A 26,309-nucleotide genomic window follows, 5' to 3' on the forward strand; every position below is an offset into this window, starting at 1 on the left:
TGAACCCCCCCACCCATTTAAACCTCCGTCTCTCCATCCACTCCTTCCCTTTCTCTTATTCTCGCTTGTGCCTCTGCTCATTTGGCTGGCCTGGCTGCTACAACCGCCAGAGACCCTAATGTGTTCAGACACATTTGAAAAAAAAAAAAAAAAAAAACCCAAGCAGAATCATTGCCGTCTCTTTGTGATCACTCTGAAACTGCCAGCGTGATTAAATGGACGATGACAGAGCATTTTACATCAGTTGGTCAAATGCAAACACTGGAAATCAGAGGAGATAACACTGTCTGATAAGAACAGGTCTTCCTGTGATAAGGCTGCGAACACACAAGATAAGACTGTATCAAAATAACATAAGTGTGTGTGTGTGTGTGTGTGTGTGTGCTGGGGACAATAATAGTGAAAGAAACAACCTAATCAGAAAAGCTGTTTTATTAATAGAAGTTTCTTACGATGCAAATTTACAAAAAAAAAAAAAACAGTTTACAAGCTTTGATTCACATTTTAATTCTTATTGAACCAGTTTAATTTTAGTTTGATCAAATCACAGACAAGATTTGGTTTTTCTTTTAAATACAAACAGCTACACTAAAGATAAAGTTACAACTGTGGGTGCCACAAAATACTGCAGTTCCTTCTTTTACAAGCTATCTTGGTGCATTTGTTTTTAATTGAGTTTGTTGAGGCGCATCATTTCATTCAGCTTCCCCCAATAGGAGCAGGTGAACCTGGATCGTTGTTCCGTCTAACCTCGGGCGCAGAGGTCACGTCAGATGTCAGACTCTGTGTCAAACAAATTTTTGGAGTCCTGCGGGAAGATCACAGGGATTAATAAAACAATTTAATTGTGGCCTACTTCAGTCGCTGTCTCTCCTGCTAAAAAGGACCTAATATCATTCACAGCTCTGCTGGCCAGGAGGCTAATACTGCTGAACAGGAAATCTGCAGCTCCACCTACATATACGACCTGGATTAGAGAGGTGCGTTATTTTCTTAAACTGGAAAACTCATTTAATTTAAATAACCTGGAATCCTTTTCTGTCCTATGTTAAAGGTACAGGATGTCAGATCATTCTGAACTGAGCCCCACATGGATGTGTTTTGACGTGTGTATAAATGCACGTATGTAATGTGTATGTGTGTTTATAGAGCTTCTATTTCTTATATCATTTATTTATTTTTTTAATTTATTGTTCTATTTGTTTGTGTTGTTAGGGGTAGGTAACAGGGTGGGGGGTTGTTCGTTTCTTTTAATTGTTGATTTAAAATGTGAAAAAATTAATAAACAAAGTGTTAAAAAACAGTGCCGCTATTAGATGTTCCCATGTAAGTTTGTGTTATTTACTGGGAAGATATGCCAATTTCAAAACCTCTGAAAGAGACAATAAAATAAAATGTGTGTGTGTGTGTGTGTGTGTGTGTGTGTGTGTGGACTCACTGTGTAAACTGGATTGTCTAAAGACACAGATCTACCATCCTCATTAAGTTTAAACAGCTGTTGAAAGAGAAGAAAATAAACCTTTTAAAAGCTGAAATCATGCTCCTGCAAAGACTTTTACAAACACTCGGGCAAATAAATCCTCTGCTTTTTTTCTTGTTGGGCGGTAAACCAGGCCCAGCACATTAGTATCTAGGTCCAGGATTACCTGTGAGCTCGACGCAGGTGGCTGTAGAGAAGCGGCTTCGACGTTTTCTACAGCCGAACTGTGAGCTGGGTTCTCAAAACCTTCCTGTAAGAGGAATATGAAACTGCTTGAAGGTAAATGCACTAACAAGGTGTTTTCTTTTAATAAAGCTGCTTTAAAATTTCATACACTTTTCTTTAGTGTGAGAGATTTGAAATGAAAAACAACTTGATAAGAGTCGTGAAACCAACCTGGGTGGAAATGGGAGACTTGCTTGTTGAGGGCTCGTCCACAGCTTGACTCTCCTCCGTGTACAAAAGATTATTAATGCTCACCTGAGAGATCAGAAGATAAAGCTTTGTGACATCCTGCTGTTTTTTACAATGTTTTACACTATGCATTAAAAAAGATTTGATAAAATGTGTTTAGGGGGAAAAGTTGTGCGGAGCCGTGAGCAGAATCGCTCCAATCCACTGATGAGCCGCAGTTTTTTTTTTGTTTATCGACCTTGTTTGTTTCAGCAGGAGCAGCGATGGCGGCCGGCGTGCTCCTGGCGCCGAGCTGCTCTACCCCTTCATACGTCGGGTTCTCAAAGCTCTTCCCCTCCATGTTGACAATGGACACAGACACACCAGGAACCTGGCACAAGGCAGAAAACACAACATTCACTGCTTATATGAACAGGAAGCAGACCTCGGGAAGTATTTCTTGTCAGTCGATAAAAGCCGTAACCAAGTACCTCCAAGTTCTGCCTTGTGTCATGGTCCTCTGCTGTAGGTCCAGATCTGGTGAAACGGTTCCTAAAAACAAATAAAGCAGTATGTCACTGTGATGAAATTAAAACAGAATTACCTAAAATAAACATGAAACATATTGAATGTAACACTTGCACACACAGTTTTAACATCCATTAAAATATAATAAATATTTCTGGTGATCATTTTTGTTGTAGTGCTCAGAGGTTGATAAAGAGCAGATTTCCCACTTTTGAAAAAACATTAAAGATACTGAAGATCAAGACTGAAGGTCTTTTTTGGCTCCGTCTCACCTGAAGCTTGCCGTGCTGGGCATGCTGGGCATGCTGGGTAAGCTGCTCCTTAGACTGTCCAGCAGGTTGGACTTCCTCCTGGCAGCAAAGATCAGAGCAACCAGCAGGGCTACAATCAGTATCGTCACCCCGATGGCGATTCCAACTGACAAACAATAAAAAGGAAAGCAGAAAGAGGAGACACACGGAGAGGATTGTTAATAATAATCTCATTTAAATTCACGTAGGAACATTTATCCAGAAAGAAAAGCAAACACACTTGAGGATGCGACCACGTTGAATTTGTTGGTCTGGCAGTACTCTCCATCCCAGCCGACAGGACATCTATGGAACCAAAAACCAAACTTTATCTCTCTCAGTTTAAAACATTACTTAGAAGTTGTAATTTTACACAGGATTCACATCACTGCTAATTAACATATCTGAGGATGAAAGAAAATCCTTACCGGCAGAAAGCCATGTCGCCAACAAAGTAGCATGTGCCGCCATTTTGACACTGGCATGGTGGCGGCATGGTGGGAGGTGGGTCAAACCCTGAACGATCAGAAACACGCAGAGCAGAAACGTTGGCCACGCTGTCGATTGGGTTTACTAAAATCTATGACTCTATTCCTGTGATGCTTCATCTTAGAGGAATTAAAACCCCCACCGGCACTACTCGGGGTTCTTTATTATCAGAGTGGCGTCCGCATGGAGTCGTTAATTGTGCTTCAGATAATGTGTGAAAATGAGAAAATTAAACTTTTATCAGTTTTGCTGCCAGAAAGGTCACGGATTCATTCATGTCACTTCAGCATGCAACGTCCTCGGCTTTTACGGAGCGCACACAAAGGAGCAGCTCCTTTTCTCACCTGCGTCGCATTCAGTGTTGCTGCCGGTGATGAAGCTGGTGCCTTCGGGGCAGGCGCAGGTGTATCCTCCCGGCCGAAGCAAACACAGGTGGCTGCAGGTTCCCTTGCATGGATTCTTCACTGCAAATACAGAAACGACTGTTTGAATTTCTTCCTTTGGTTCAGGTTAAAACAAAACTAACATGTTCAGTTTTTGAATTAGAGCTTTCTCGTTTCTCCTTCTTATAACACTACTGTAGATTCTGTAACCATTTTAGCGTGTGTGTTTTTTGTATCTGAATATGTGGTGTGTGGCTGTGACTCTTACTGGCGACAGAGTTGTATCTCTGCTGTTGGTACACAGAGATCTGAGTCAGCCAGGGTCCCGCTGTCAGCAGCTTGACTTTGTCTCCGCGGCCAAACTTGTCCTGTCGATACACCTCGCCTTTCTCCTGAGTGCTCCAGTAAACGTGGTCCTCAAATACACTCACGCTGAAGGGGTTTTGCACGTCTACATGAAATGAGATAAAAAAGCGCCAGTCGTGAAAATAAAGTCAGTGCTAAATGTATGAACTACGAGTGGATCGATGTGAGGATAGCTGAAAAGTCTGGATCCATGACCACATATTAATATAATCTCCAGGCAAGACTTATACAGGAAATATTTGATTTAAAACCTTATTTTTAATCACATAAATAGATTTTTCTCTTCCGTCGTCTCACCGATAAAAACAGCAGTTTTACGTTGATCTCCTGAAGGCAGAACAGACTCGATGCGGCTTTCTTTGGAGTCCGACCAGTAGATTCTGTCGCCGTTGGTGAAATCGATTGACAAGCCGGTGGGCCAGCCCAAATTGTCGGCCACGAGAACTTTTCTCTTCTGCCCGTCCAGCCAAGAACACTCGATCTTAGCCGATTCCCCTCGGTCAGACCAGTACAGCATCCTGCAGACGAAGAGCAGAAACTAGAAAACCAGACTCCAAAATGGTGCTTAAAAGGTGATCCTTCTTCGCCTCACCCCAGTCGAGGATTGACCGCCACAGCCGATGGGAAACCCACATCAGTCTTGACAAGATGTTTCCTGTAGCGTCCGTCCAAAAAAGCTACTTCTAACCTCTTCAGCTTGGAGTCTGCCCAGTAAAGGTTTCTACAAAAAGAGAAAGAAAGAAAAAAAATGTAACAAATTTTTTTAAAATAAAAAGTCTGTATCTTTTAATGTTTCCATTGCTATTAGGACTACCATATTTACTGGCTGCTGCTTTTGCCCTTGTCTGTGTGCAAATGTGTTCCTATGTTTGTTGTGTTAGCATACATCAACAACTAATAAAAGTTGGAGACAACTTAATGACCGCCATAACCAGTTGATCTTAGAAAACCCCAAAACAGCTATAACTTAAAAATAGTTTGGAAGTAGCTGAGAGTCATTCACAACACAAACTCTGAGTGCTACACATTGCATTATATCTTTGCTGAAAACTCTCGCATTCACTGTTGGTGTCAACTTTGTTTTCCTGTTAGCAAAATATCTCAAACAACTGGATGGGTAATCACTGGATGAACCCAATTCAAGATGGCTGTTATCGTCTATAACTATAACTCGGTCCCTTCTCATCATCTTACTTTAAACTCTGGCAAAGAAAAGGAATGCAAGGCCTTTCATGACCAAAATTTCATTGGTTTTTAATTCTGATTAGACTTTAACAATTACATCTACACTAACAGCACAAGTGTTTGCAAAGATAATCTATATTTATTCTCAGAACAGGAGAGAGCAGACAGACAAACCCACCTGCCCACCCAGTCCACAGCGATGCCGTCTGGTGACGTAATGTATTTGATGCCGAGATTTACAGCAGCGGCGATGTTATTACTGCCATCATCCACTGAAGGTATGTACGCTCTCTTAATGGCACCTGGGACAGAGCCCTTACCAGCAACAGTAAAGTACACCATACCTGGGAGGGGGCAGACACAAACTAAGATTTAGTTTTGATTTCGTACAACGCAAGTTTAATCTGATTTGATTGAATTTTGATCTCACTGAATCCAGTGTTGTTGTGGTCCCAGTCGTAGTCCAGCGCCATGATGCGCTCCTCCTCTTGGAGGAAGTCGTGGTAGGTTTCTGTCTGCAGGTTGAACCTCCGGATACGAATGCTCTCTGGTAGCAGCAGCAGAGGAGCCGCTCCTGCAGGAGAAACAGACACATTTACACTGACGCTTGACCCAACAGAATAACCATCAAATAATCAAGCACGGGTTATTCTGAAATACTGTTTAAGATTTAGGAGTGCTTCATGGTGACTTACTTCTCATTGCAACCAAAAGAGTTAGTTCTAATTCAGTAAGACATGAAGAGAAAAATATGTTGTGCTGCTGTTCTCACCATTAGCCTCACACATGTTGCCATTTCCCACTTTCCTGTAGCCAGGCGCACACTCGCAGTCGTAGCTGCCTTTGGTGTTCTTACAGCCCTGAGGACAGATCCCATACTCCTCACACTCATTGATGTCTAAAAGAGTAAAATAAGACAAGTGATGGGTGTCAAAAAGGGGGACAAAAGTACAAATCTCATCATCTTTCCTAATTTCCTCAAGCTATTGAATAGTTTACCCCCTTGGGGATTTAACTAGAGTGTATAAAGAAAAACAGATTTGTCTGTGTGTACCCAGGCAGGTGAAGGTGTTGTCTGGGTCCACCCTGTATCCCGGCTTGCAGGAGCAAATGAAGCCGGTCCCGTTCAGGTTGGTGCACACCTGTTGGCACAGCTTCTCCTCACAGTTTCGATCATGGCCAAAGTCTAGAAACAAGCGACACAGTTGAAACACTTTTTGTTCTTTGCCAGCAACACAGGAAATCAGACTTTAATCGTTGAAATCGCAGACCTAAAAAAATACATACTTTGAGATGATTTAACATGCATTTACCAAAGTGCAAGGTAAATCTGCGTGGCTTGTGGAGAAAGATGGTCAGATTGCAAATGAAGTTAATCTGTTCTACATTTTAGAGAATAAACCTTTTTACACTCTAAAGTCTTATCCTGGTTCTAAGAAGGGTCATGATCCTTCCTGGAGAGTGGTAACTATCCAAAATAAATAAATAAAACATGGAGATAAAACAAGTGAGCATTCTTTGCTGATGCAGAACTTAGAAGCTGCTAAGAAGAACTAACTGGACATACAGTAGTTGCACAAAGAGGATCAGAACCCTAAAAAAATGATGATGCTGATGTCTGTCTCTGCCACTGGAATTAGACACAAACATCATCTGCCTGCTTCCAAAGCTGTAAAGATGTAATCCTCTGTCAACTGGAAGCTCACATTTCTGTCTTGTGTCGTCATTGAAAAAAAAAATCAAATGAAACAAAGATGCCTTCAGTGATGTGTGTTTTACTTACTGCAGCCCATTTCATCCGTGCGGTCCCCACAGTTGTCATTGTGGTCGCAGACGTACGGCAGGGGCACGCAGTATCCGTTGGTACATTTAAACTCGTCCAGTGTGCAGGGGCGCGGAGTGGGCTCGCGGCCTGAAAAAGGACAGTCAGAATGAACGAAACTGTACTGAGAAAAACTAAAACTGTTGATGCAACTCCTCCACTTTTTAGTTCCACTCAGAGATTTTTCTAACTGTCAAAAAAACAAACAAATACCACTAATTTACACGCTTTTTTCTTAGCATTCTCAGAGTTTTACTGTAACATGACACATGCTTTGTGTTTACCATCTTCAGCCTGACAACAAACGAGTTTGCATTTAACTCTTTAATCTTCTCTTAGAATAATTTGATTGATGTTTAAGCTGATTGTGTAACGTTTCCACAAAGTGGACTCTTTTCTTATCCGCTGGATGTTTGAGGTTTTGTGACCTGCGCAGCCACTGATGTCATGTTGGAATTTCCTATTTCACTGACCTCAGAGAGGAAAGTTCAGAGCATTAGAGGGGTTTGGACTAATGCCTGGCAATCTCAGCAACTTATGACAAAATCTGGTTATGGCTATATTTAAAGCAAGAAAAAAAAAAACAGGTCTGAGCAGTGCACTTAACCGGATTTATTGTTAGTAGAAGCACGGTTTATCTCTGCATAATTGTTCACTTGTTTATCTTTTCCTTCTCATTTCCGGGTGTACTGTGCTTTAAAGTTTTCTGTTTGACTTAACCACATTATTTCAGTATATGAGTGTGGGATGTATACATACAGAGATCTTCATTCTCATCGCTGCCGTCTCCACAGTCGTCTTTTTTATTACACAGCAGGCCAGAGAAGACACAGTAGCCGTTGGCACAGCGGAACTTGGACGGCAACTCACAGGGGATGTTTACTGGTTAAAAAAAACCACACAAATCCAAGTCCAGACAAACCAATTTCTTTCTTTCAAATGATATTGTTTAACCAAGTGTTTAACCTTTTTATCTCTCGCCAGAATTCCTTGCGTTTAAAAAGTTAGAAGATTAAGGGAGGTAAAAATACAATAACAAGGATAAATTCTAAAATATATATTAAAGAGCTTTTTTTTTTCCTCACAGCATAGACCGAGTTGTTCGTCAGAGCGGTCCCCGCAGTCATCAACACCATCACACACCCAGCTCTGGCTCACACACAGTCGGTTCGCACACTGGAACTGACTCTGTGGACACCAGCGGCCTCCTGGGTAACGAGTGGCTGCAAAGGTTGGAAGAGCTGCTGTTTCTTTATTGTTATTAAAACTTAACATCTACAAGGTATTACACTGTGTTGCTTAAGATGACAGAATCTCAAACAAAGCATCCAGATAGGAAGAAATGAATAAGCTTAATAAATATTTGCACATTTTGGAAAGTTGTTCGTTTAGTCAAAAGCCAGAGTAGAAACTGGATGAAAGCAGGAAAATAACTAACTCGTGTGCAACAGAATACATTGAGTTTTACAGTTTCTTAACCCTTAAACCATCAGTGATTCTAATTTACCAACATAGTATCAAAGATAGATGTTTGGTTGTTAAGTAGAAGATCCCTTAATTGCAAACTCCCAGACAGAAAACACTTTAAAAATACTGATTTTATTTGTACAGGAAACTGTAAATTTACAGTTTAAAATTACTTTTTAGACGAGGGTCATCTTTATATTGATTTCTGAATAAGTAAAAAATTTCACAACCTTCCTGACCTCCATGGAACAACATCTTTTCAAACTTTTAAACTTGCATAATAAGTTCAATAATTACAAGCATCCGAGGCTTGGCTGTCTTCCTGTTTACTTACGGCAGCTGGTCTCGTCTGACAGATCCAGACAGTCGGCCCGGCCGTCACACGTCAGAGCATCAGGGATACAGTGACCCGAGTCACACTGGAAGAAACCTGGGCGACATGTCAGCAGCTCTGGAAAAGAGCCAACAGGTTTTATTGCTGAAAACCAAAAAAAGCACCGTGAGGACGTGAGTTTAAATGCAGTGCGTGCTCACCGCAGTCTCGTTCATCCGAGTTGTCCCCGCAGTCGTTGTCGTGGTCACACCGCCAGTTCCCAGGGATGCACTGATTATTGTCACATCGAAACTCACTCTCGGAGCACGGCCTTGGCTCTGCAGATTACAGTCACACGGGTACAAATATCTTCAATAACGAACCAGACTGTGGTATGACTAAACAAACATGTAACTGGTCAACATGGGCCGATTCTTTTCTAAGTTTCTGCCAAGAACTCGCAGAACTAAGCAAAAGCAGCTTACGGCAGTTTTTCTCATCTGATCCGTCGCCACAGTCGTCGGTGCCGTCACACTTCCACCGGATGGGGACGCAGCGGTGGTTGTCACAGCGGAAATCACCGAGAGGGTCGCAGGTCAGCTCCTCTGTTGGAGGGTTAAAGTTGGAAAACCGGAAGTATTTCAACACAAAGTTAGAAAAAAATAGTTTCAAATGACTAAATTGGGGTATTTACAACTGAAAACAACTAAAACTAAACAGAATGACAAATTCAAATGAGCTTTTCATGTACTCAAAACACACACATTCTGCCTACTAAAACCTAAAACAGGTAAAAGTTTGACGATAGAAACTGCAATGATCAATTTAGTCCTTCATTTGACTGTGTTTTAGTTTTTCTTTAACATCATGTAATTACTCAGATGTATGAATGATAATTATTCTGCTGATTGCTGTTTATTTCTTTTCCACTACATGGCTTATAAATTGCATAAAACCTCAGTAGGAAACAAACAACCAAACTGACAAAGATCCACAATTATTTTTTTCTAATAGTAGATTTTTCTTGGACTTTATAAAAACTGGGTTACACGTGGAGGAAACTTGACTACAGCAGCTCAGCCTTCGTAAAAAGAGATGTGTGCTGACAGATGAGAACGGACCGCAGTTTTGCTCGTCGCTGTTGTCGATGCAGTCGTTTGTGCCGTCGCAGCGGGCCCACTGAGGAACACAGCGGTAGTTTGTCGAGCAGGAGAACTCCGTGTCCTCGTCGCACTTGTAGTCCGGACCCACTGGGGAAGGAAAACAGAGGGATAAATTAGTGATAAGATCTGAGGGGACAAGTGAGATTGGTATACAGACAGAAAATACTCAGAATGTAGAGAGGAAGCAAAAATATAAGGGCTGAGACCCATTGAGGAAGGCAGAACAAGACAAAACTGACTGGGATTAAAGGCAGAGGAAGATGAGACGAGACCGGACGAATCATCTGAGCAACAGACAGTACATTTAGAAAAACAACAATATGTCAAGCATGACATCATTAATACACTCAGGCAAGATGGCAAGGCTAAATCTGCTCTGATTTGAACTCAAATGACTGAGAAACGGATAAACCTATGCTTGATTAAACTGTCAACTTGTTCTGCCACAACGCACTGCTGTCGTTAATTAAATCCGAGTTTTTTTGTGCTAATCCCAAATCTGTCATGGAGGAAATTAGGGCCGTCACCTCTGTTAATAACTGCCTTCAAGGTTGTACAATGATTTCAAATCTCAGTGTCTTCAGTTCTAATAAACAACTTCCCAGTTGCTGTGCTTACTGCAGGTTTCGTATGGCTCATCGGAATGGTCTCCACAGTCGTTCTGGACGTCACACACATAGCTCGATGGTATACAGCGGCCATTTGCACACTGGAACTGTCCCGGTCGGCAGGTCTTCTGAGCACAGGTCTCCGCATCCTCGTCGCTCCCATCGGAGCAGTCATTTAGACCATCGCAGTGCCAGGACACAGGAATGCACTGCTTGTTTTTACACTGGAACTGGTTCGCCTCGCATCGGTGATCACCTATAAGGACGCAAAACGTGGATCTAAAATTCAAAATGACAATCTGACCAGACCTAAAGCAGCTACGATTTAAACTCAACAGCTGTAAGGTTTCTTCGCTGACTTATTTGGAAGATGTAGTGAGTCACTTCTATTTAAGTTTTCTAATAAATTGTTTGGACTGAATCATTTAAATGCAGTTGCGTTTTTTATTTTTATTTTCGTACTGCAGAGAGCATCATCTTCATCTGAGCCGTCGGGACAGTCGGGGTGGGCATCGCAGATGAAACCAGGGTAGGTGCAGTTGCCGTCCTGACACTGGAACTGGCCGATGGGGCAGTAACGAGGCGGGCAGGTCTGAGGTTCGTCAGAGCCGTCGCCACAGTCTGATTGGCCGTCACACTTCCACCATATGGGAACACATCTGAAAACAGGAGAAAACAAAAATGTTTGGAGGGAAATTTAACTCACAACATGTGCATTTAAATAAACATCCTGCTTAAATGACTTATGCACCCTAAACGTGGTTGGGAAAAACTGCCTTTGGTTTTATTTCTCATTTTATGGTGTGCTGACAACAACTTTTACATTGTCTGCTTTTATTCGATTGTGTTTCCTAGTTAAAGCCTTATCCTTTGTTTTGAAGTTCAGTAACATTTTAGAAGACTATGACATAGAAACAAAAAGAATATTTTATAACACTAACTTCTCATTGTCCCCACAGCGGAATTGGGTGCTGGAGCAGTCAGCCACACACTGGACCTTGAATCCCACAGCTAAACCGATAAAATGATCTGGACAGTGGCAGGTCGCTTGCTGCCCTCCAGGAGCGATCAGACACAAATGACTGCAGGTGAGGTAGTGTGATGAGCACGGGTTTTCACCTGGAAAGTTAAAGAGATTAGGAAAAAAAAGATCCAAGGACTATAAAAGCCTGTGACTGTGATTTCCATACTTCTCGGCTGCCTGTAGGGGTGGTAGACGTGGATGTCATACGGCCGGTGTGTGTTGTTGCCCATGATGGTGCGCTCCTCGCCTGTGTATTTATGGGCTTTCTCCACATTGTGAGTGTTCCAGTCTGTCCAGTAGACCCAGTCTTCGAACAGGGACACAGCAAACACATGAGGAAGCGTGCCAGCAATGGCCCGGTGTCGGTTCTGGCCATCCATGTCTGCAAAGCTAAGATGTATGGGAGAATTTATTTATCGATAAATGTTGATTTTTTTTTAAAGGCAAAACAATAAAACAAGTTACAAGTTTCTTCTCTTTGTCAGCTGTTAGCTATGGGTTTGCTCATTTTAGCTTTTAGCTACAGTCTTCTGATTTTTAGCTTCATTTCTGCTTGGTTTAAACTTAACAATTCAGTTTCAGCGGAGTCATTCAGCCTTCAGCATTCACACTGCCTTTTCAAAGAAAATGACTTTTTTTCAAACATCCATCAGCTTCTCGAATAACTCACTCTAAAAAGTTAAGATGTGAATCAGCAAAGAAGATCTTGTTGGTGGTGTAGTCAACGGTCAGAGCGCTGGGCCACTCCAGCTTGGTTGTGATGATGGCGCTGATGTTTTTTCCGTCCATTCCAACTCTGCCAATATAAGCCTCATCAGCCCAGTCAGTCCAGTACAGCCATCTGAGAAAAAGGAAGGGACAGGAAGAGTCAAACACAGACGTAAAATAAACAAGAGCAAGCATCTTGTTTCTATTATTGTATTCACTGAAAACATTCATTAGTTCTTATTTATTAACTGATACATCTGCTTCGGTTGACGGGTAAATATTTCAGAACTTGTGTGTAATCTTGTGATTGTATGTGCAAATACCCATATTTAGGGTTGACAACCACAGCACGTGGTCGGCTGATAATAAAAGTGTCATTTCCATTTCTAAAGTCCCCAGACAGCAGCTTCTTCTGATAGCGCCCATCCAACTCCATCACATGAATGGATCCGTAATAACCATCCACCCAGTACACCTTCCTGCAAGACGCAAAAATCTTATTACTGACTAAACTGAAATCATGCGTGGTTAAGATTTCCTAGCTTTAATAATAAACTTCTCTTTAAGCTTGAATTATAAAGTTGGTCCCTCACCTGCCCACCCAGTCCACTGCCAGGCCTTCAGCTCCTCCTAAATCATTCGTTGCAAGCGTCTCCCTGTCGGTGCCATCAAAACGCATTCTCTCAATTTTCCTTGCACCTGTGTCCAGCCAATAGAGTCTCTTCTCATAGTGGTCGAAATCCAACGCCACCACATTGGACAGCCCCTGCAAGACTATACTCAAATGCGACCCATCGGTGGTTAAATTCCGGATGTAGTAGCGATTACTGTAGAGTAGGTACGGGGCGATGCCACTGTTCTGACGACAGGTGCGTCCATCCGGCTCGCGGATGTACCCTGGGGCACATTTGCAGTGATACGAGCCGACGGTGTTCTCGCAGATCTGGCTGCATACAGCAGGGGTGCTGACGCACTCGTTAAGGTCCTCGCAGGCTTTGCCGTCCGGCATGAGACGGTAGCCTGGGTGGCAGGAGCAGTAATAACCGGTGAGGGTGTCGGTGCAGAGTTGAGCGCACTTGTGCACAGCTGGGTTGCGACACTCATTTATTCCTAAACAGTAGGAAAAAAGGAGTAGAGAACAGGCCATATCTTTTTAAATGTATCAAAAATCTGAATAAAATACTTCCTTATTTTCACTTATTAGCACAAAGACAAAAAATCGCTTTAATTTGGTTAATCTGAAACCACGAAAAACTAAATTTTATCAACACAAGGCAGTGACATTCACAAGTAATAAAATAAATATTAAAAATCTCAACATAATCTCATTTCTCTCACCACAGCCTTTTTCATCACTGTTGTCCGGGCAGTCCTTTTGCCCGTTGCAAACTTTATGGAGGTCAATACACTCTCCAGACTTGCACAAGTACTGCTGGGGTGAGCAGGTAGGTTTTGTTGTGACGCACAAGCTGTCTGCCTCATCTGATCCATCCATGCAGTCGCTCTCCCCATCACAAACATAATAGCTGTAAATGCAGGCTCCGTTGCCGCAGGTGAACTGGTTGATGCTGCACGTGCCATAATGGCAGCCCGACTCATCACTGCCGTCTCCACAGTCATTCACACGGTCACAGCTGTGGAACACAGCACAGGAGAATTAGTTTCCAGATTGCTTGACAAACATCGGCTTTTTATGCACTCACACACACACACACTCTACACGTACTGGTATGGGATGAGGATGCAGAGCCCGTTGGCACAGGTAAATTCGTTCATATGGCAGGTCCGGTTGGGACAGTTCTGGAGCTCATCAGCTGCATTGGCACAGTCTTTGTCCCCGTCACATACAAAGCTCAAAGGCACACAGCGGGGGTGGCCTGGGTACCAGGTTGGACAGGTGAACTGGTTGGGACTGCACGTGCGTTGGCCTACAAGACATTGAAAGAAGTGGTTGCATAAACAGTAAAAGGCAATTAAGCATTTGCAAAAAAAACAAACAAAATAAAAACCAACAACAACATAACAAATCTAATGAAAGTAATAGAAGGACTGAACCGTAACGCAATCTAACCTTTAACGTGTAACATGTAAGTAAAGATCTAACTGTCTCACCGCACTGCAGCTCTGGAGCCTCGTCGCTACTGTCCCAGCAGTCATTGTTGCCATCGCAAACCAGTGATTGAGGGATGCAATTCCCATTAGTGCATGTGAACTGGTCTGGACTGCACGTTCTGACCAGATCCTCTGCATAACAAGAAAAAAAAAATCTAAGCTTTAAATTACAAAATATTATTTGAGCTAACGCATGCATAAATATGTACTTCAAGCTTTAGTCACAAAACAAATATATCAGATTATTCATGTATGACGCATGAATCCAGCTAGCTTACCACAAGAGGGTGGCTCATCTGTCCCATCATTGCAGTCTTTGAATGAGTCACAAACCCAGTTCTGAGGGATACACTTTCCTCCATCACATTGAAACTGATTCGGAGCACACGTGCGACCCGCTGTACCCCAGTAAAACACAGAGTCAACAAACTAAAAACGCCAATAAGTGGCTGATAAATCTCAAATCTTACAAGTGATCAAATCTGTACAAAGTATAAATGCATTTTTCTGTTTTATTCCACCTCGTTTCTCGACTTACCACAGAAGAGAGGATTCTCATCGGTGTTGTCCCCACAGTTGTTGTAGCCATCACACAGGCTTTCAGGGTAGATGCAGATGTTGGTCCCTTCACACTTGATCTGGCCAGAAGGACAGGTGCGGTCAGCTGGAAAGGATAAATTATGAAATAAGATCAGCGCTTTGATGCTATAAAACTAGTGTTTGTGCATTTTCTACATTTGTGAAGTATCCATCTATCTTGATCAGTCTATTAGTTAATGACTCAAACTCCCACTCAGCCATATTGTCACTTACGACAGTTGATCTCATCAGACGTAGCGTTGTCTCGACAGTCGTTGTGGCCGTCACAAACAAAGCCAATATTGATGCAGCGCCCGTTGCCACAGGTGAACTCGGTTGAAGGGTTACACGTGGGGAAGGGGCAGCCCCGCTCGTCACTGTTGTCGCCACAGTCATCTGTGTAGTCACAGGCGTAGCTCAGTGGGACGCAGCGCCCGTTGTCACAGGTGAAGTCCATTGGTGAGCAAGTGTGGAAGGCTGGGCAGCAGAAGAGGAGGATTCTTAACATTCTTATTTTGACAACATAATAAACCACCAACCAGGAGGGAATTGCGATGAAACAGTACGGAAGTCCTTATTTCTCACCACACACTCTCTCGAGCTCATCTGAATTATCCTGACAGTCATTGTAGCCATCGCATTTCCAGCGTGCCAGGATACAGTTTCCATTCAGACAGGTGAACTGCTCTGGCTTACAATATTTGCCCGTGTCTCTGATGCAGTCTTTGCCGTTATTTGCCAGGTACCAATTCCCATCATGAGGACACTGGCACTCTGGGCCCACTGGACCTGGTTATGTGGAGATAAGGGAGTTTAATAATTGAGAGAAACCAGAAGAAACTGAGATAATTGGTCTTTTTAATTAACAGTGTGGTTCTTTATGTTGTGTAGAAAGTTCCCAGGACTCCAAAGCACACGAGGAAGCTTTAAAGGTAACAGCACTTTTTAAGTTTCAACACTGGACTTATTAGGGCAATCATGGCTAAAGCTTCAAGGCTGTATTAGCCAGATTTTATAAACATAATCTAAGAAAATCTACAAGCTACAGAATTTAATTTAGAGACTGATGGCTGCTGCAAAGACTTAGTGAAACATTAGAAGAATTTGTTGATTTTTTTCAGTCACATTTCAAGTATGAGTCATACCAGAAACACAGACGTGACTACAGCCTCCATTGAACTGCTGACAGAAGCTGGAGCAACTCTCCTGCTTAGAGCCAGCATAGACGTGGATGTCATTTGGCCTGTATTGCAAGTCTTGAGCTAGCACGGCAAAGCCAGAGCCATCATCCTTCCCGGCCCTGAAGACAGCTCTTTCGGTCCAGTCGGTCCAGAAGATGTCCTGCTGGAAGACGGTCATGGCAAACGGGTACTGGACTCCCTGTACGATTACCCGTCTGTTCTCACCGGTCAGAGAGGCCCGCTCAATCCTGTCACTATGAAAGGGAATGAAAAGAAATTAAAAAAAAAAAAATCCCATCAGCATTTGTCCTATTTCCACTCTAATAAATAAAGTTAGAAACATTTGGACACACAGTGAAGAATCAGCCCAGTAAAGCAGCCGCTCTTCATAGTCCAGAGACAGGCCATTTGGAGTTGATAGACTGCTGTTGATGATTGCAGTCCGGAAGTTTCCACCCAACGTGGCCCTCTCAATCTTAGCTGGATAACCCCAGTCAGTCCAGTACAAGTAACTGTGAAGAGAGAACCATAAAAAAGGGAAAAACCTCATGAATGTACCTTATGTTCTTCATAAATAGAATTAAGAATCCTTTCCTGGTCTCTTTACCCATAACACGGGTCAACTATGATGCCTCTGGGACGATTGGCATGAGCAACGATCGAGCGGTTTAACCCATCCACCCCAATCGCTTGGACATTACGTTTGTAGTAGTCAGTGAAGTAGAGGCGCTTGTGGACCCAATCGTATGCCAGTCCTTCTGGGTCATCCAAGTCTGAGCAGAAAATATAGAAAGAGGGTTTTATTTCAAGTGACAACAATTATAACTTGATGGAAATGAAACAGGACGAATGTAGCAGTGAATGATCTTAAACTCACTAGAGGCAATGATAACAGGAGGACTGGTGACGGATGTTGTGGTGACGTAACCAATCTTGCTTCGACCTATACCCGAGTACTGAGTGAAGAAAATGCGCTTTTCCGTGAAGTCATAATCCAGAGCCATTAAGTTGTAGCCCAAGTTCACCGTTGGATAGGGAGTGCTGTGATCGGTTGGGTCTAATCTCATGCTGTTCAGGGTGTAGTCTGTGGTGAAAACTAGAAACTCATCCAGTCCATAGCCACATGTTACTCCATTACTAAGCAGTGATCCATGTGCACAACCACATTTAGGTTCCTCTTGGTTTGGAATGGCAAAGCAGAGCTGCTGGCAGCGCCCGTTGTTCTCCTGGCAGGGGTTAAAGCCTACTTGGTTGGCAGATGTGGGCTGAACATGAGAGTCAAAGATGGTGACATCCATCAGGCCATCAAGACTGTCTCGGATTACCTGGTGACATTTAAAACAGTTTTGTTGGTAAGTGGTATTTTACAAGAATTTATATTTTGTAGACAAAATAAATATCTTTACTCAAGAAAACAATTTATACATTTGTCACAAATAAAAATAGGTGCAGCTGCTATATGTCAACAGCTAATATTTATGTGAATGTGATTTTACTAATAATTATTCTGGAAATACTAGAATACTTTACATTTTTATGTCCATATGTTGTTTTATGAGACAGACATTATTTGGTCATTTCCAGAGAAATTTACAAACCTTAACAAATCTGAACTTATCTATTGAATGAAACTAATTTATTCACCTCTGGTTGGTCAGTATTGGCTGGGTCTTTACTGGCCTGGAAGAGCTTTCCGAGCTTTTTATCCACCCACAGCATGTAGTTTCCAAAAATAGCCATTCCTACGGGAGAAGGATAGCGACTCCCAAAGCGGATAACCTGCCTCTGTGTTCCATCCACGGCCATGCGGAAGAACATATCGAGAGCATCATCAGTCCAGTAAAGGAAGTCATTAGTGTAATCTACTGTTAAGCCACGAGGCGACGCCAGGGTCTCTGATGCCAGAACTGTGCGGTTTGTGCCATCCAGCAGGGCTCGCTCAATCTTGGGTGTTTGACCGGCATCAGTCCAAAACAGGTAGCGGAGTTTTGGACTGACTGCCAGGTCTCTGGGCTGGTCCTGGGAGCTCTTGAGGAGAACCATTCGGTAGGTGGTGTTGAGGACTAACACTTCTAGGAAGGTCTCGCTCTCAAAGGCATTGGTGAAGTACAAGTTACCTAAGAAAGAGAATCGAGAAATGCAACACAAAAGAAAATGAATTTTTATGTGTATTTTTGAGAAATATAACTTATTTTCTGTTTTCTTCTTTTGTTTATACCTGCAATCCAGTCTACAGCCAGACCCTGGATGCCTCTTTTTCCAACACCTGAGCTGATGACACGGCTGTAACTTCCGCCATTTGTTTTGGCCCTGTAGATTCCTTTGTATGATGTGTAAGTGCTGTTGTCACTCCAGTACACAAAGCCAGATTGAATATGGAGGTCCAACCTGTCCTTCATGGAATAGGATGCTAAAGCAAAATTAGCAGGTTAGCAGAATGCTGCAAATTGTGTTTAAAAATAAAATTATATAATATGCAAATCAGTATTTAGCTATATAACGTGAAATAGGTAAAACTGACATACTTCCACTTTCAGGCACCATTGCCTCAGAGTGGTCAGAGCTGTTTATGTGGAAGCCACGGATATATTTGAGGGTGGAGACGATGGCGAACGACTCGTACTGCTCACAGCGGGTGCCGTCGGTAGAGGGGTAAAATCCTGTGGTGCAGGCACAGGTCTTCTGATTGTCTGGTTTGGGGAGACAGAGGTGTGGACAGCCTCCATTGTTGGAGCTGCAGGCATTGGTGGTCCCTGCCGAGTCTGAGATGGAAGAAGCAGTCATCAAAGTGAGCATTACTAGATCAGAGAAACTTCAAGAATTGAAATGCAGCTTGTCCAGCGGGTAAGGAATGACAACTTTGTTTTTAATCAAAATTCAGTGAATCTACATACTGTCTCGAGCATGTATTTTGAGAGCACGGAGGCCAGACATGCCACTCCTCATCACCACCATGTTGGCACCAGTATCTTTGTCCACCCTCTCAATGACCTCATAATCCAGATCAGTGTAGTACAGGTGGTTCTGGTAGACTGTCAGACCCCATGGGTGGGAGAGGCCGGTGACGACTGTTGTACGAGTTACACCATCCATTGTGCCGCACTCAATCTGAGCAAACCAATTGCAAGAGTTAATCAAGAATATTCAAACCAAGACAAAAAAAAGCACATGGTATTTTGTACATACCAACCCAGAGCCCGTCACACCCCAGTAAATTTTACTGGCTGAGATATCAGCAGCAATAAACCCTATGTTTGCCAGGTTGCCTGTGTAAAGATTCCTGAGGTTGCCTCCATCCATATCAGCGCTGGAAACCTTTGGAGGAACTCCACTGTCAGACCCTTTGTCTGTCCAAAACAGTTTCCTGAGGAGGGAAGAAGATATGAGAAAGAAGTGATGAGCTTAAGAAATGACTGAATTAGTCTATACACTATAAGTACCCAGCAACTAGAATTTTGCATTGAGTCACTGAATAAATCTTTTAAATCTGCTCCCTCCTCTGCCCTCCCTCAATGCATTACCCTCTGGCAGGATCCAGAGCAATCCCAACAGGATCTCCTGCTCCTTCTGGTTTGCCGTTTGAGGCGATGAGGGTTTTCCTGTACTTCTCATTTCCATCTATACGGATAACCTACAAAAGTACATGGTTTTATTTATTTTCATGCAGACTGACAAAGCAGAAAGACAAAGAAAGAACCAAAACATCTAAAGGCTAAAATAAAATAAAAAATAAATAAAATGATGTCATAGCTCAATTCTAATGTTATTAATCTTTTTTAATATATCATATTTTCAAGCAGTCTCCTTGAAGGCTATTTTTGTTAAAGTGATGTTAGTAGTCCACAATAACTCAATGTTGTCTTGTTTTTTCAGAAAGTGCTCACTTCAATGGTTCTGCTGGTGGGGTTGGTGTAATACATTATTCGGCTTATCCAATCAAAAGCCAGACCAGATGGCGAGCCCATGAAAGCAGCTGGAGCAAACTCAGATCTGTTGGTGCCATCGGTTTTCACTTGCCAAATTGAACCCTAATAACAAAATAAAATAAAAGATAAAAGGTTTTAAAACAACTTAACCTAATTCCTAAACAAATAACTGTCATAAATTAGGACAACGATCAACTCAAGCATGTTATTTTGCAAGAAATAAAGATTATTATGAAAAATCACTTCATAAATATTTAATCTTAATGTTTTTTTCTGTAATATTGCATCTTAATAAAAAGCTTCCATAACAGTTTTTATTACATAAAACATTTCCGCGGTTTGCCAACTTGAGACTTTCACTGACCGTGCCCTGGACCCAATAGACATACTGCTCCTTGTCATCAAAGTCGATGTCTCGCCCCTGGCTGATGCCAGACACTGGGGCCATGGCGTTGTTGGATGGGTCAGCGGGGTCCAAGGGAATGCCAAAAATAACAGAATCTCTGACCACCATCAGGAAGGGAGTCTCGTCTGAAACAAAATGGATGAATACATGACAAGACAAAGATAATACTAGAAATACCAGCTTAGGAAAATGATTTAACTGATTTACAAGACATTTGAATAAAGTTAAAGTTTGTGTAAAGTGGTGGTAAACGCGGACCTTTGATGCAGGTGCGTTTGTCAGTATCCAGCTTCCATCCAGACTGACAGTGGCAAGTGTAGTACCTGGGCCTCAGGTTTGACAGCAGACAAAGCTGTGTGCAAAAGTGCTCTCTGCAAGGGTTGATGGCTATATATAGAAGCACAGTGACACATTTCATACTAAGAACAACATTTAACAACTCCTTAAAGACTTCAGTAACATTTGATATGTAATTGTGAGCTACCTGCAGGTTGTTTGGTGGGATGGGCAATAACAATCCCCATAGGCTGATAGACATTGTTCATCAGAATAGTGATGTTTCCTCCATGGAACTTGTTTGTCTTCATCACCTTGCTGGTGTAGCGCTCTGTCCAATAAACGCTGTCCTCAAAGACAGTCATACCATGTGGGTGCTGGAGAACCTGTGTAAGAGCCACACATTTGTAAACTCTTTCTGGTACATGAGTACCATGAGTCTCAACTACCATTATGTCAGTATTTGTAACCTACCATGTCACTTGCCATGACCTGATAGCGGTTTTTGCCATCATAGTCACAGTAGTCAATATATTTCAGGTAAGCATCAGCAAAGTAAACCCTGCGCGTGGTATAGTCTAGAGCCAGGCCATTAGGCCAGTAAACCTTAGTGCTGACAATGACTTGTCTCATGGATCCATCCATACAGGCTCGCTCAATCCTCGGGTTCTGACCCCAGTCTGACCAGAACATCAGGTAAGTACTGGAAAGGAGAAACCGTGTCATGGGGATATTTGATAAACAGATCATTATGCAACAGGTCTGGTAATGAGAGTTACAAAATTCAAGAGCTTACTATAAAGTTGAAAAAATAATAATGCCATACCAAAATAAAGTAACAACTTACTAGTTACGGGGATCTAAAACAAGTCCACGAGGACTTGTGATATTTTTGTTTAGGAGGACTTTTCGAAAGCGACCATCCAGAGTGGACACTTCAATATTTTCCATGACAGAGTCAGTCCAATACAGATTTCGAGCCACCCAGTCCACAGCAATACTTTCTGGTACCATCAAACCACTGGAAAACACCTAAACCAACAAAACATTGAACAATAGATGACCAAAATCTACTAAGACATACTGTGGTTGACACGTGTTGCTTTAATGTCCAGTTTACTGTATGCTACCATATAACTTACTTCCTGTTTTTGTGTACCATTTTGGTAGGCACTCCATATCTTTTTCTGTGAGGCATCAGCCCAGTAGATTTTGGAAGTCACACGGTCGAAGTCCACTGTCACAATGCTAGAGCCGCTGACCACTGGGTGCATCTGGGGTGGTTTCATGTTGTTATTTGCAATGATTTGACTACGCTTGGCTACCAAAAGTACAGCTGCATCTCGGTCTAAGAAAAAAGAAATTTATTGTCTCAGGTGTCTTTGTATATAAAATTGAATAATTAATATAAAAATGCATAAGCATAATTTTTGGTTCAAGGCCAAGTAAATGTATTGAGGTCGTTTTGATCCCAAAAGCTAATTGGTTCAGTTTAAATACAAAAAATATATTGATCAGCACACAGAACACAGAATACTACTGATAAAACTATTTTTAAATTACATGACAGCAGTTCAGCATTTTTTATCTAAAGCTTTATTTATTTATTTTTTTGTGACTCACCTATAGCTTTACATGTGCGTCCATCAGGCTCTAGGATGTAACCATCTGAACAGTGGCACCTGAAGCTTCCTCTCTCATTGTAGCACTGCTGGCTACAGAAACCGGGGATCTGACACTCATCAATATCATCGCAACTCTTGGAGTCATTGAAGAGCTGATATCCTGGCGGGCAGGTGCACTGAGCTCCAAATGGTCCTTGGACACAACCGTCGCTGCAGCCCCCATTGTTCAGCACACAGTCATCTTCATCTTTTTTTTAAGGTAGATACGAATTATAAGGCTTTAATAACACACTTCATTGAGTATAAAGTAAACAGCGAGCGGATACTCACTGCAGATAGGTGACTCATCTGCTCCATTGGGACAGTCTTTCTGACCGTCACAAACCTTGTTCAAATCGATGCACACCTGGTCGGTGGGGCACAGCCACTGTCCAGAGGGACAGCTGAAGGGAGGGGTGGGGCAGTTCTGCTCATCACTCATATCCCGACAGTCATTCTCACCGTCACACAACCAGCTCGTTGGGATGCACATCTTGTTGGCACACTGGAAATAGTTGGATCTGCAGGTGACAGGTGGGCATAGGTGGTGTTCATCAGATCCATCCTCACAATCTGGATGGCCGTCACACTCCCATTCGTCTGGTATACAGAGACCGTCTGTCTGGCACTGGAACTCATGGTCGTGGCAAAGGCCTGGACCTCGAGTGGCTGCAGGTACCGGAGCAAAGGATTAATGCTAAACATTGCTAATAACTAGAACTGATATGATCAATTTTGTTATTTATAACATTAGTTAGTCTGGTTAACATACGGCAATTTTGTTCATCCGAATGGTCCCTGCAGTCAAACACGCCATCACACCGATAACTGGAACTGATACACTGGTCCCCACTGGCACAAGCAAACTGATAGGATTGACAGGAATACTCTGGAAGGAGTTGGAAAGAAGATAAAACAAACAACAACAACAAAAAAAAATAACAGGGGGGGGAAGCTCTCTATACTACAGCATACATACAAGAAAAACCCCAAAGCGTTAAAGCATCCTACCACAATTTTTCTCATCCGATCCATCCAAACAGTCCTGGTCTCCGTCACACACGTAGAAGTTATTGATACAACGATGGTCAGGACACAAGAAGTAGTTAGGAGGGCATGTAGTGATGGTTGAATCTGAAAAAACACACACAGCTTTAATTTGTATCAGTAGATCTAAACTTTATTTTAGGATGCATATTTTTCATAAACAGATGGTTAAAACAGATGAAACAACCGACTTACTGCAGTTGTGTTCATCTGAGCCATCACCGCAGTCATTGTCGCCGTCACACAACCAGGTTTTAGAAATACATCTGTTGTTATCACAGGTAAAGTAGTTGGCTGCGCAAGTGGTGGGGATCCGAGTGGGACAGTTCATTTCATCAGAACCATCTCCACAGTCATCTATGCCATCACAGCGCCAGCTGGAGTATATGCAGTGCTTGTTGGTGCAGGTAAAAGCTATCGGAGAGCAGGTAGCTCCTGGAGAAGATATGTCAGGTTTTCAGCTGATTTATCAAAACTGTTTGCTCACTTATTATCTTTTGCTAATTTGCAAAAGGTAGATAGCTATACGCATGTACCTGTATGAGTGCAGTTGGCCTCATCAGTCTGATCTACACAATCAATGATCCCGTCACAGCGGAAGGAGTTGGGCCTACAGCGCCCTTCATCACACTCAAAGGAATAGTCACCACAGTTAGTGTCAGGTGGGGGAACAGAATCGTCCTTGATGCAGTCCCTCTGATTGTCCTGAAGCTTCATACCATACGGACAACCACATACGCGGTTGAAGGAGGGAGTTGGGAAACAGAAGTGGCTGCACTGCCCATTGAGCACCAAGTTACAGCGGCTGGTGAAAGCTGTGGGAGGATGAGAAAGAAGCAATCAGCAACTCCTTAGATTCCTAATAATGACTGAGTCACTCTTCATTAACTCAGTCTGGGAGGGTTGATTATTCTGGTTTAAAAGTATACACAAATCAGGAGTTTGTTGCGTCTTCAGCAGAAAAATAAATGGACTCCAGGTTCCAGCAGCATATGAACTTACTGCTGTGGAGGTCAGCTGTGTAGGCCTTGACATTCATAATGCCGGTGACTCCTTGTCTGATCATAATGTTTCCTCCTCCATCCCTCTTCCTCATCTCGTATATTCCTCTAGTTCTTATATCAGCCACATACAGGTAGTCTACAAAACAGAAATAACTGCTTCAACATTTTATTTCTTAGTATACAAGTTAAATATTAGCAGCAATAGCATAACAGTCATTTCTAGGCAAGCAGATGAATTAAATCGTGGAATTTCACTTGTGTGACCTCATGACATAAAAGTGTTTGATTCTTGAGACTTTATAATCACAGCAGTTTTATATTTCTCATACAGGTGCTCAGTGAGATCACCTGAATAAACAGTCAAAGAGTAAGGTTGAGTGATCTGGCCAATGTTGGTAAATGTCTGTCTGTCGGTTCCTTCGATGTCAATGTGGCCAATTTGATCAAGGAGATAATCCACCCAGTAGAGTCTGTCCATTCTGTAAAAGACAAATAATCAACTGGGTTGCTGAATAATAATTATTTAAAAAGAAAAAAATACCTTACAACTGTATAGATACATAACTTATGCCAACAGTGTACTTACGTATAATCAAGAGCAAGTCCATATGGCCATCCGAGTGTTGTGTTGACCAGAGGGACCGCGTTGCTACCATCAGTGTAGGCTTTCATTATGACAGCTGGACGATACCAGTCCGACCAGAACAAGTAGCTGTGGTTTAACATTTATATAGGTCATTGAAACTAAATCTACTCAAACAAAAAAATTTTTTGTCATAATCATTCTTCACAACCAATGTGAGGACTCACCCAGCACTGGGATGCACTGCGATACCCTTTGGGTTCCTCAGTCCAGTAACGATGTCTCGTCTGGACTTGTCTGTGACTTTGAAAGCCACCACTGACCTGTAGGAGGATGCGATCCAGAACAAAACCTTGGAGGTCCAGTCATAAGCCATAGAATCAATAGTTCCCACTCTGTAGCCTGTCAGAATCTGCTGAACTGATGGGTGCAAAAAGAAAACAGCGAGGAGTGATCCCCAAAATTAAAAACTCCTCAGTTCTTAGTTCACTGTATATGTACCAAATTTTTCACCTAAGAAATTTGCACAGCAGATGTAACATCACATGGTGGCCTTTAAGGGCTATCCTATACAGACGTAATAAACACTTACCAGTTCCGTTAAGGTTTGACTTGTAAACGAGGCCCCTGGACCTGTCGTTGTAAAACACAGCACCTTCGTTTCCGTCGAATTCCACAGCAGAGCCAGAAAAGGAAGTTGCAAGTCCTGCTAAGGGGAGTGTGATGTCTTCCTGTGAGGATCGGTTCAAAGGAATTCCCCTCACCGCTAGAGAGGTGGCCAACAACAAGTAGTCCTTTACCTCTGTATAAAGAAAGAGGCTGTGGTCACAAATAAATAATACTACCCTCAATGTTTTTTTTTTGTCTGAAAACAGTAAAACTAACATTATGACCATTTCTATTCTAATCTAAATGTACTAAAATATATTGTAATGTAGACATCAATCACTATAAGGTTCAACCAATTTCTGGGTCTGAATATTTATATAGAACATGACCGCTTCGCCTCGACTGACAGTATTCAAGACTCACAAACATTACCTAGAAAACACACACACACACATATACATATTTTTTTCTTTTCTTTCTCTTTCAGTGCATGGAAAACTTACTGAAGCAGGTTTGACGGTCAGGTTGAAGGTCGTAACCATAGCGACACTTGCAGCGGAAGCCCAACCCATCATTGTCGGAACGGTGACTTAATACACAAATGTGCTGACAGCCACCGTTGTGTCTCCCACAAGGGTTCATCACTGCAAGACAAGACAGGCAATTTCCTTGTTAAGCAATCATAGAGAAATCAAGAATCAAA

At 42.4% G+C, this 26,309-nt stretch overlaps 1 protein-coding gene across 1 annotated transcript in view; it reads right to left on the reverse strand.

The window, feature by feature from the left end:
• Positions 1-220: 220 nt before the first annotated feature.
• The window catches only part of lrp2b (low density lipoprotein receptor-related protein 2b), a 36,318-nt gene continuing 10,229 nt past the window's right edge, over positions 221-26,309 (reverse strand). The window contains exons 15-81 of the mRNA XM_017437920.3: positions 26,110-26,250; positions 25,590-25,799; positions 25,225-25,417; positions 25,001-25,126; positions 24,763-24,893; positions 24,413-24,550; positions 23,947-24,225; positions 23,606-23,845; positions 23,375-23,497; positions 23,136-23,252; positions 22,655-23,032; positions 22,323-22,571; positions 21,842-22,047; positions 21,547-21,731; positions 21,174-21,402; positions 20,908-21,085; positions 20,682-20,810; positions 20,382-20,548; positions 19,976-20,119; positions 19,613-19,722; positions 19,278-19,455; positions 18,986-19,199; positions 18,617-18,853; positions 18,310-18,501; positions 17,736-18,208; positions 16,969-17,416; positions 16,699-16,864; positions 16,445-16,603; positions 16,056-16,345; positions 15,496-15,699; positions 15,145-15,387; positions 14,870-14,995; positions 14,610-14,729; positions 14,332-14,463; positions 13,946-14,147; positions 13,558-13,853; positions 12,813-13,329; positions 12,543-12,698; positions 12,182-12,352; positions 11,678-11,901; positions 11,429-11,606; positions 10,950-11,146; positions 10,498-10,743; positions 9,838-9,966; positions 9,202-9,321; positions 8,938-9,054; positions 8,738-8,854; positions 8,022-8,159; positions 7,696-7,818; positions 6,898-7,026; positions 6,169-6,300; positions 5,887-6,012; positions 5,545-5,688; positions 5,293-5,458; positions 4,522-4,650; positions 4,227-4,447; positions 3,832-4,014; positions 3,525-3,644; positions 3,120-3,207; positions 2,933-2,997; positions 2,674-2,818; positions 2,365-2,425; positions 2,133-2,264; positions 1,877-1,960; positions 1,647-1,730; positions 1,439-1,495; positions 221-808 (exon numbers count right to left, since the gene is read on the reverse strand). Coding sequence (XP_017293409.1) covers positions 770-808; positions 1,439-1,495; positions 1,647-1,730; positions 1,877-1,960; positions 2,133-2,264; positions 2,365-2,425; positions 2,674-2,818; positions 2,933-2,997; positions 3,120-3,207; positions 3,525-3,644; positions 3,832-4,014; positions 4,227-4,447; positions 4,522-4,650; positions 5,293-5,458; positions 5,545-5,688; positions 5,887-6,012; positions 6,169-6,300; positions 6,898-7,026; positions 7,696-7,818; positions 8,022-8,159; positions 8,738-8,854; positions 8,938-9,054; positions 9,202-9,321; positions 9,838-9,966; positions 10,498-10,743; positions 10,950-11,146; positions 11,429-11,606; positions 11,678-11,901; positions 12,182-12,352; positions 12,543-12,698; positions 12,813-13,329; positions 13,558-13,853; positions 13,946-14,147; positions 14,332-14,463; positions 14,610-14,729; positions 14,870-14,995; positions 15,145-15,387; positions 15,496-15,699; positions 16,056-16,345; positions 16,445-16,603; positions 16,699-16,864; positions 16,969-17,416; positions 17,736-18,208; positions 18,310-18,501; positions 18,617-18,853; positions 18,986-19,199; positions 19,278-19,455; positions 19,613-19,722; positions 19,976-20,119; positions 20,382-20,548; positions 20,682-20,810; positions 20,908-21,085; positions 21,174-21,402; positions 21,547-21,731; positions 21,842-22,047; positions 22,323-22,571; positions 22,655-23,032; positions 23,136-23,252; positions 23,375-23,497; positions 23,606-23,845; positions 23,947-24,225; positions 24,413-24,550; positions 24,763-24,893; positions 25,001-25,126; positions 25,225-25,417; positions 25,590-25,799; positions 26,110-26,250 — 11,891 coding nt within the window. The 3' untranslated portion in view covers positions 221-769. The remainder of the gene's footprint in view (positions 809-1,438; positions 1,496-1,646; positions 1,731-1,876; positions 1,961-2,132; positions 2,265-2,364; positions 2,426-2,673; positions 2,819-2,932; positions 2,998-3,119; positions 3,208-3,524; positions 3,645-3,831; positions 4,015-4,226; positions 4,448-4,521; positions 4,651-5,292; positions 5,459-5,544; positions 5,689-5,886; positions 6,013-6,168; positions 6,301-6,897; positions 7,027-7,695; positions 7,819-8,021; positions 8,160-8,737; positions 8,855-8,937; positions 9,055-9,201; positions 9,322-9,837; positions 9,967-10,497; positions 10,744-10,949; positions 11,147-11,428; positions 11,607-11,677; positions 11,902-12,181; positions 12,353-12,542; positions 12,699-12,812; positions 13,330-13,557; positions 13,854-13,945; positions 14,148-14,331; positions 14,464-14,609; positions 14,730-14,869; positions 14,996-15,144; positions 15,388-15,495; positions 15,700-16,055; positions 16,346-16,444; positions 16,604-16,698; positions 16,865-16,968; positions 17,417-17,735; positions 18,209-18,309; positions 18,502-18,616; positions 18,854-18,985; positions 19,200-19,277; positions 19,456-19,612; positions 19,723-19,975; positions 20,120-20,381; positions 20,549-20,681; positions 20,811-20,907; positions 21,086-21,173; positions 21,403-21,546; positions 21,732-21,841; positions 22,048-22,322; positions 22,572-22,654; positions 23,033-23,135; positions 23,253-23,374; positions 23,498-23,605; positions 23,846-23,946; positions 24,226-24,412; positions 24,551-24,762; positions 24,894-25,000; positions 25,127-25,224; positions 25,418-25,589; positions 25,800-26,109; positions 26,251-26,309) is intronic.

Source organism: Kryptolebias marmoratus, linkage group LG17 (assembly GCF_001649575.2).
Source record: "Kryptolebias marmoratus isolate JLee-2015 linkage group LG17, ASM164957v2, whole genome shotgun sequence".
Lineage (NCBI taxonomy): Eukaryota > Metazoa > Chordata > Actinopteri > Cyprinodontiformes > Rivulidae > Kryptolebias > Kryptolebias marmoratus.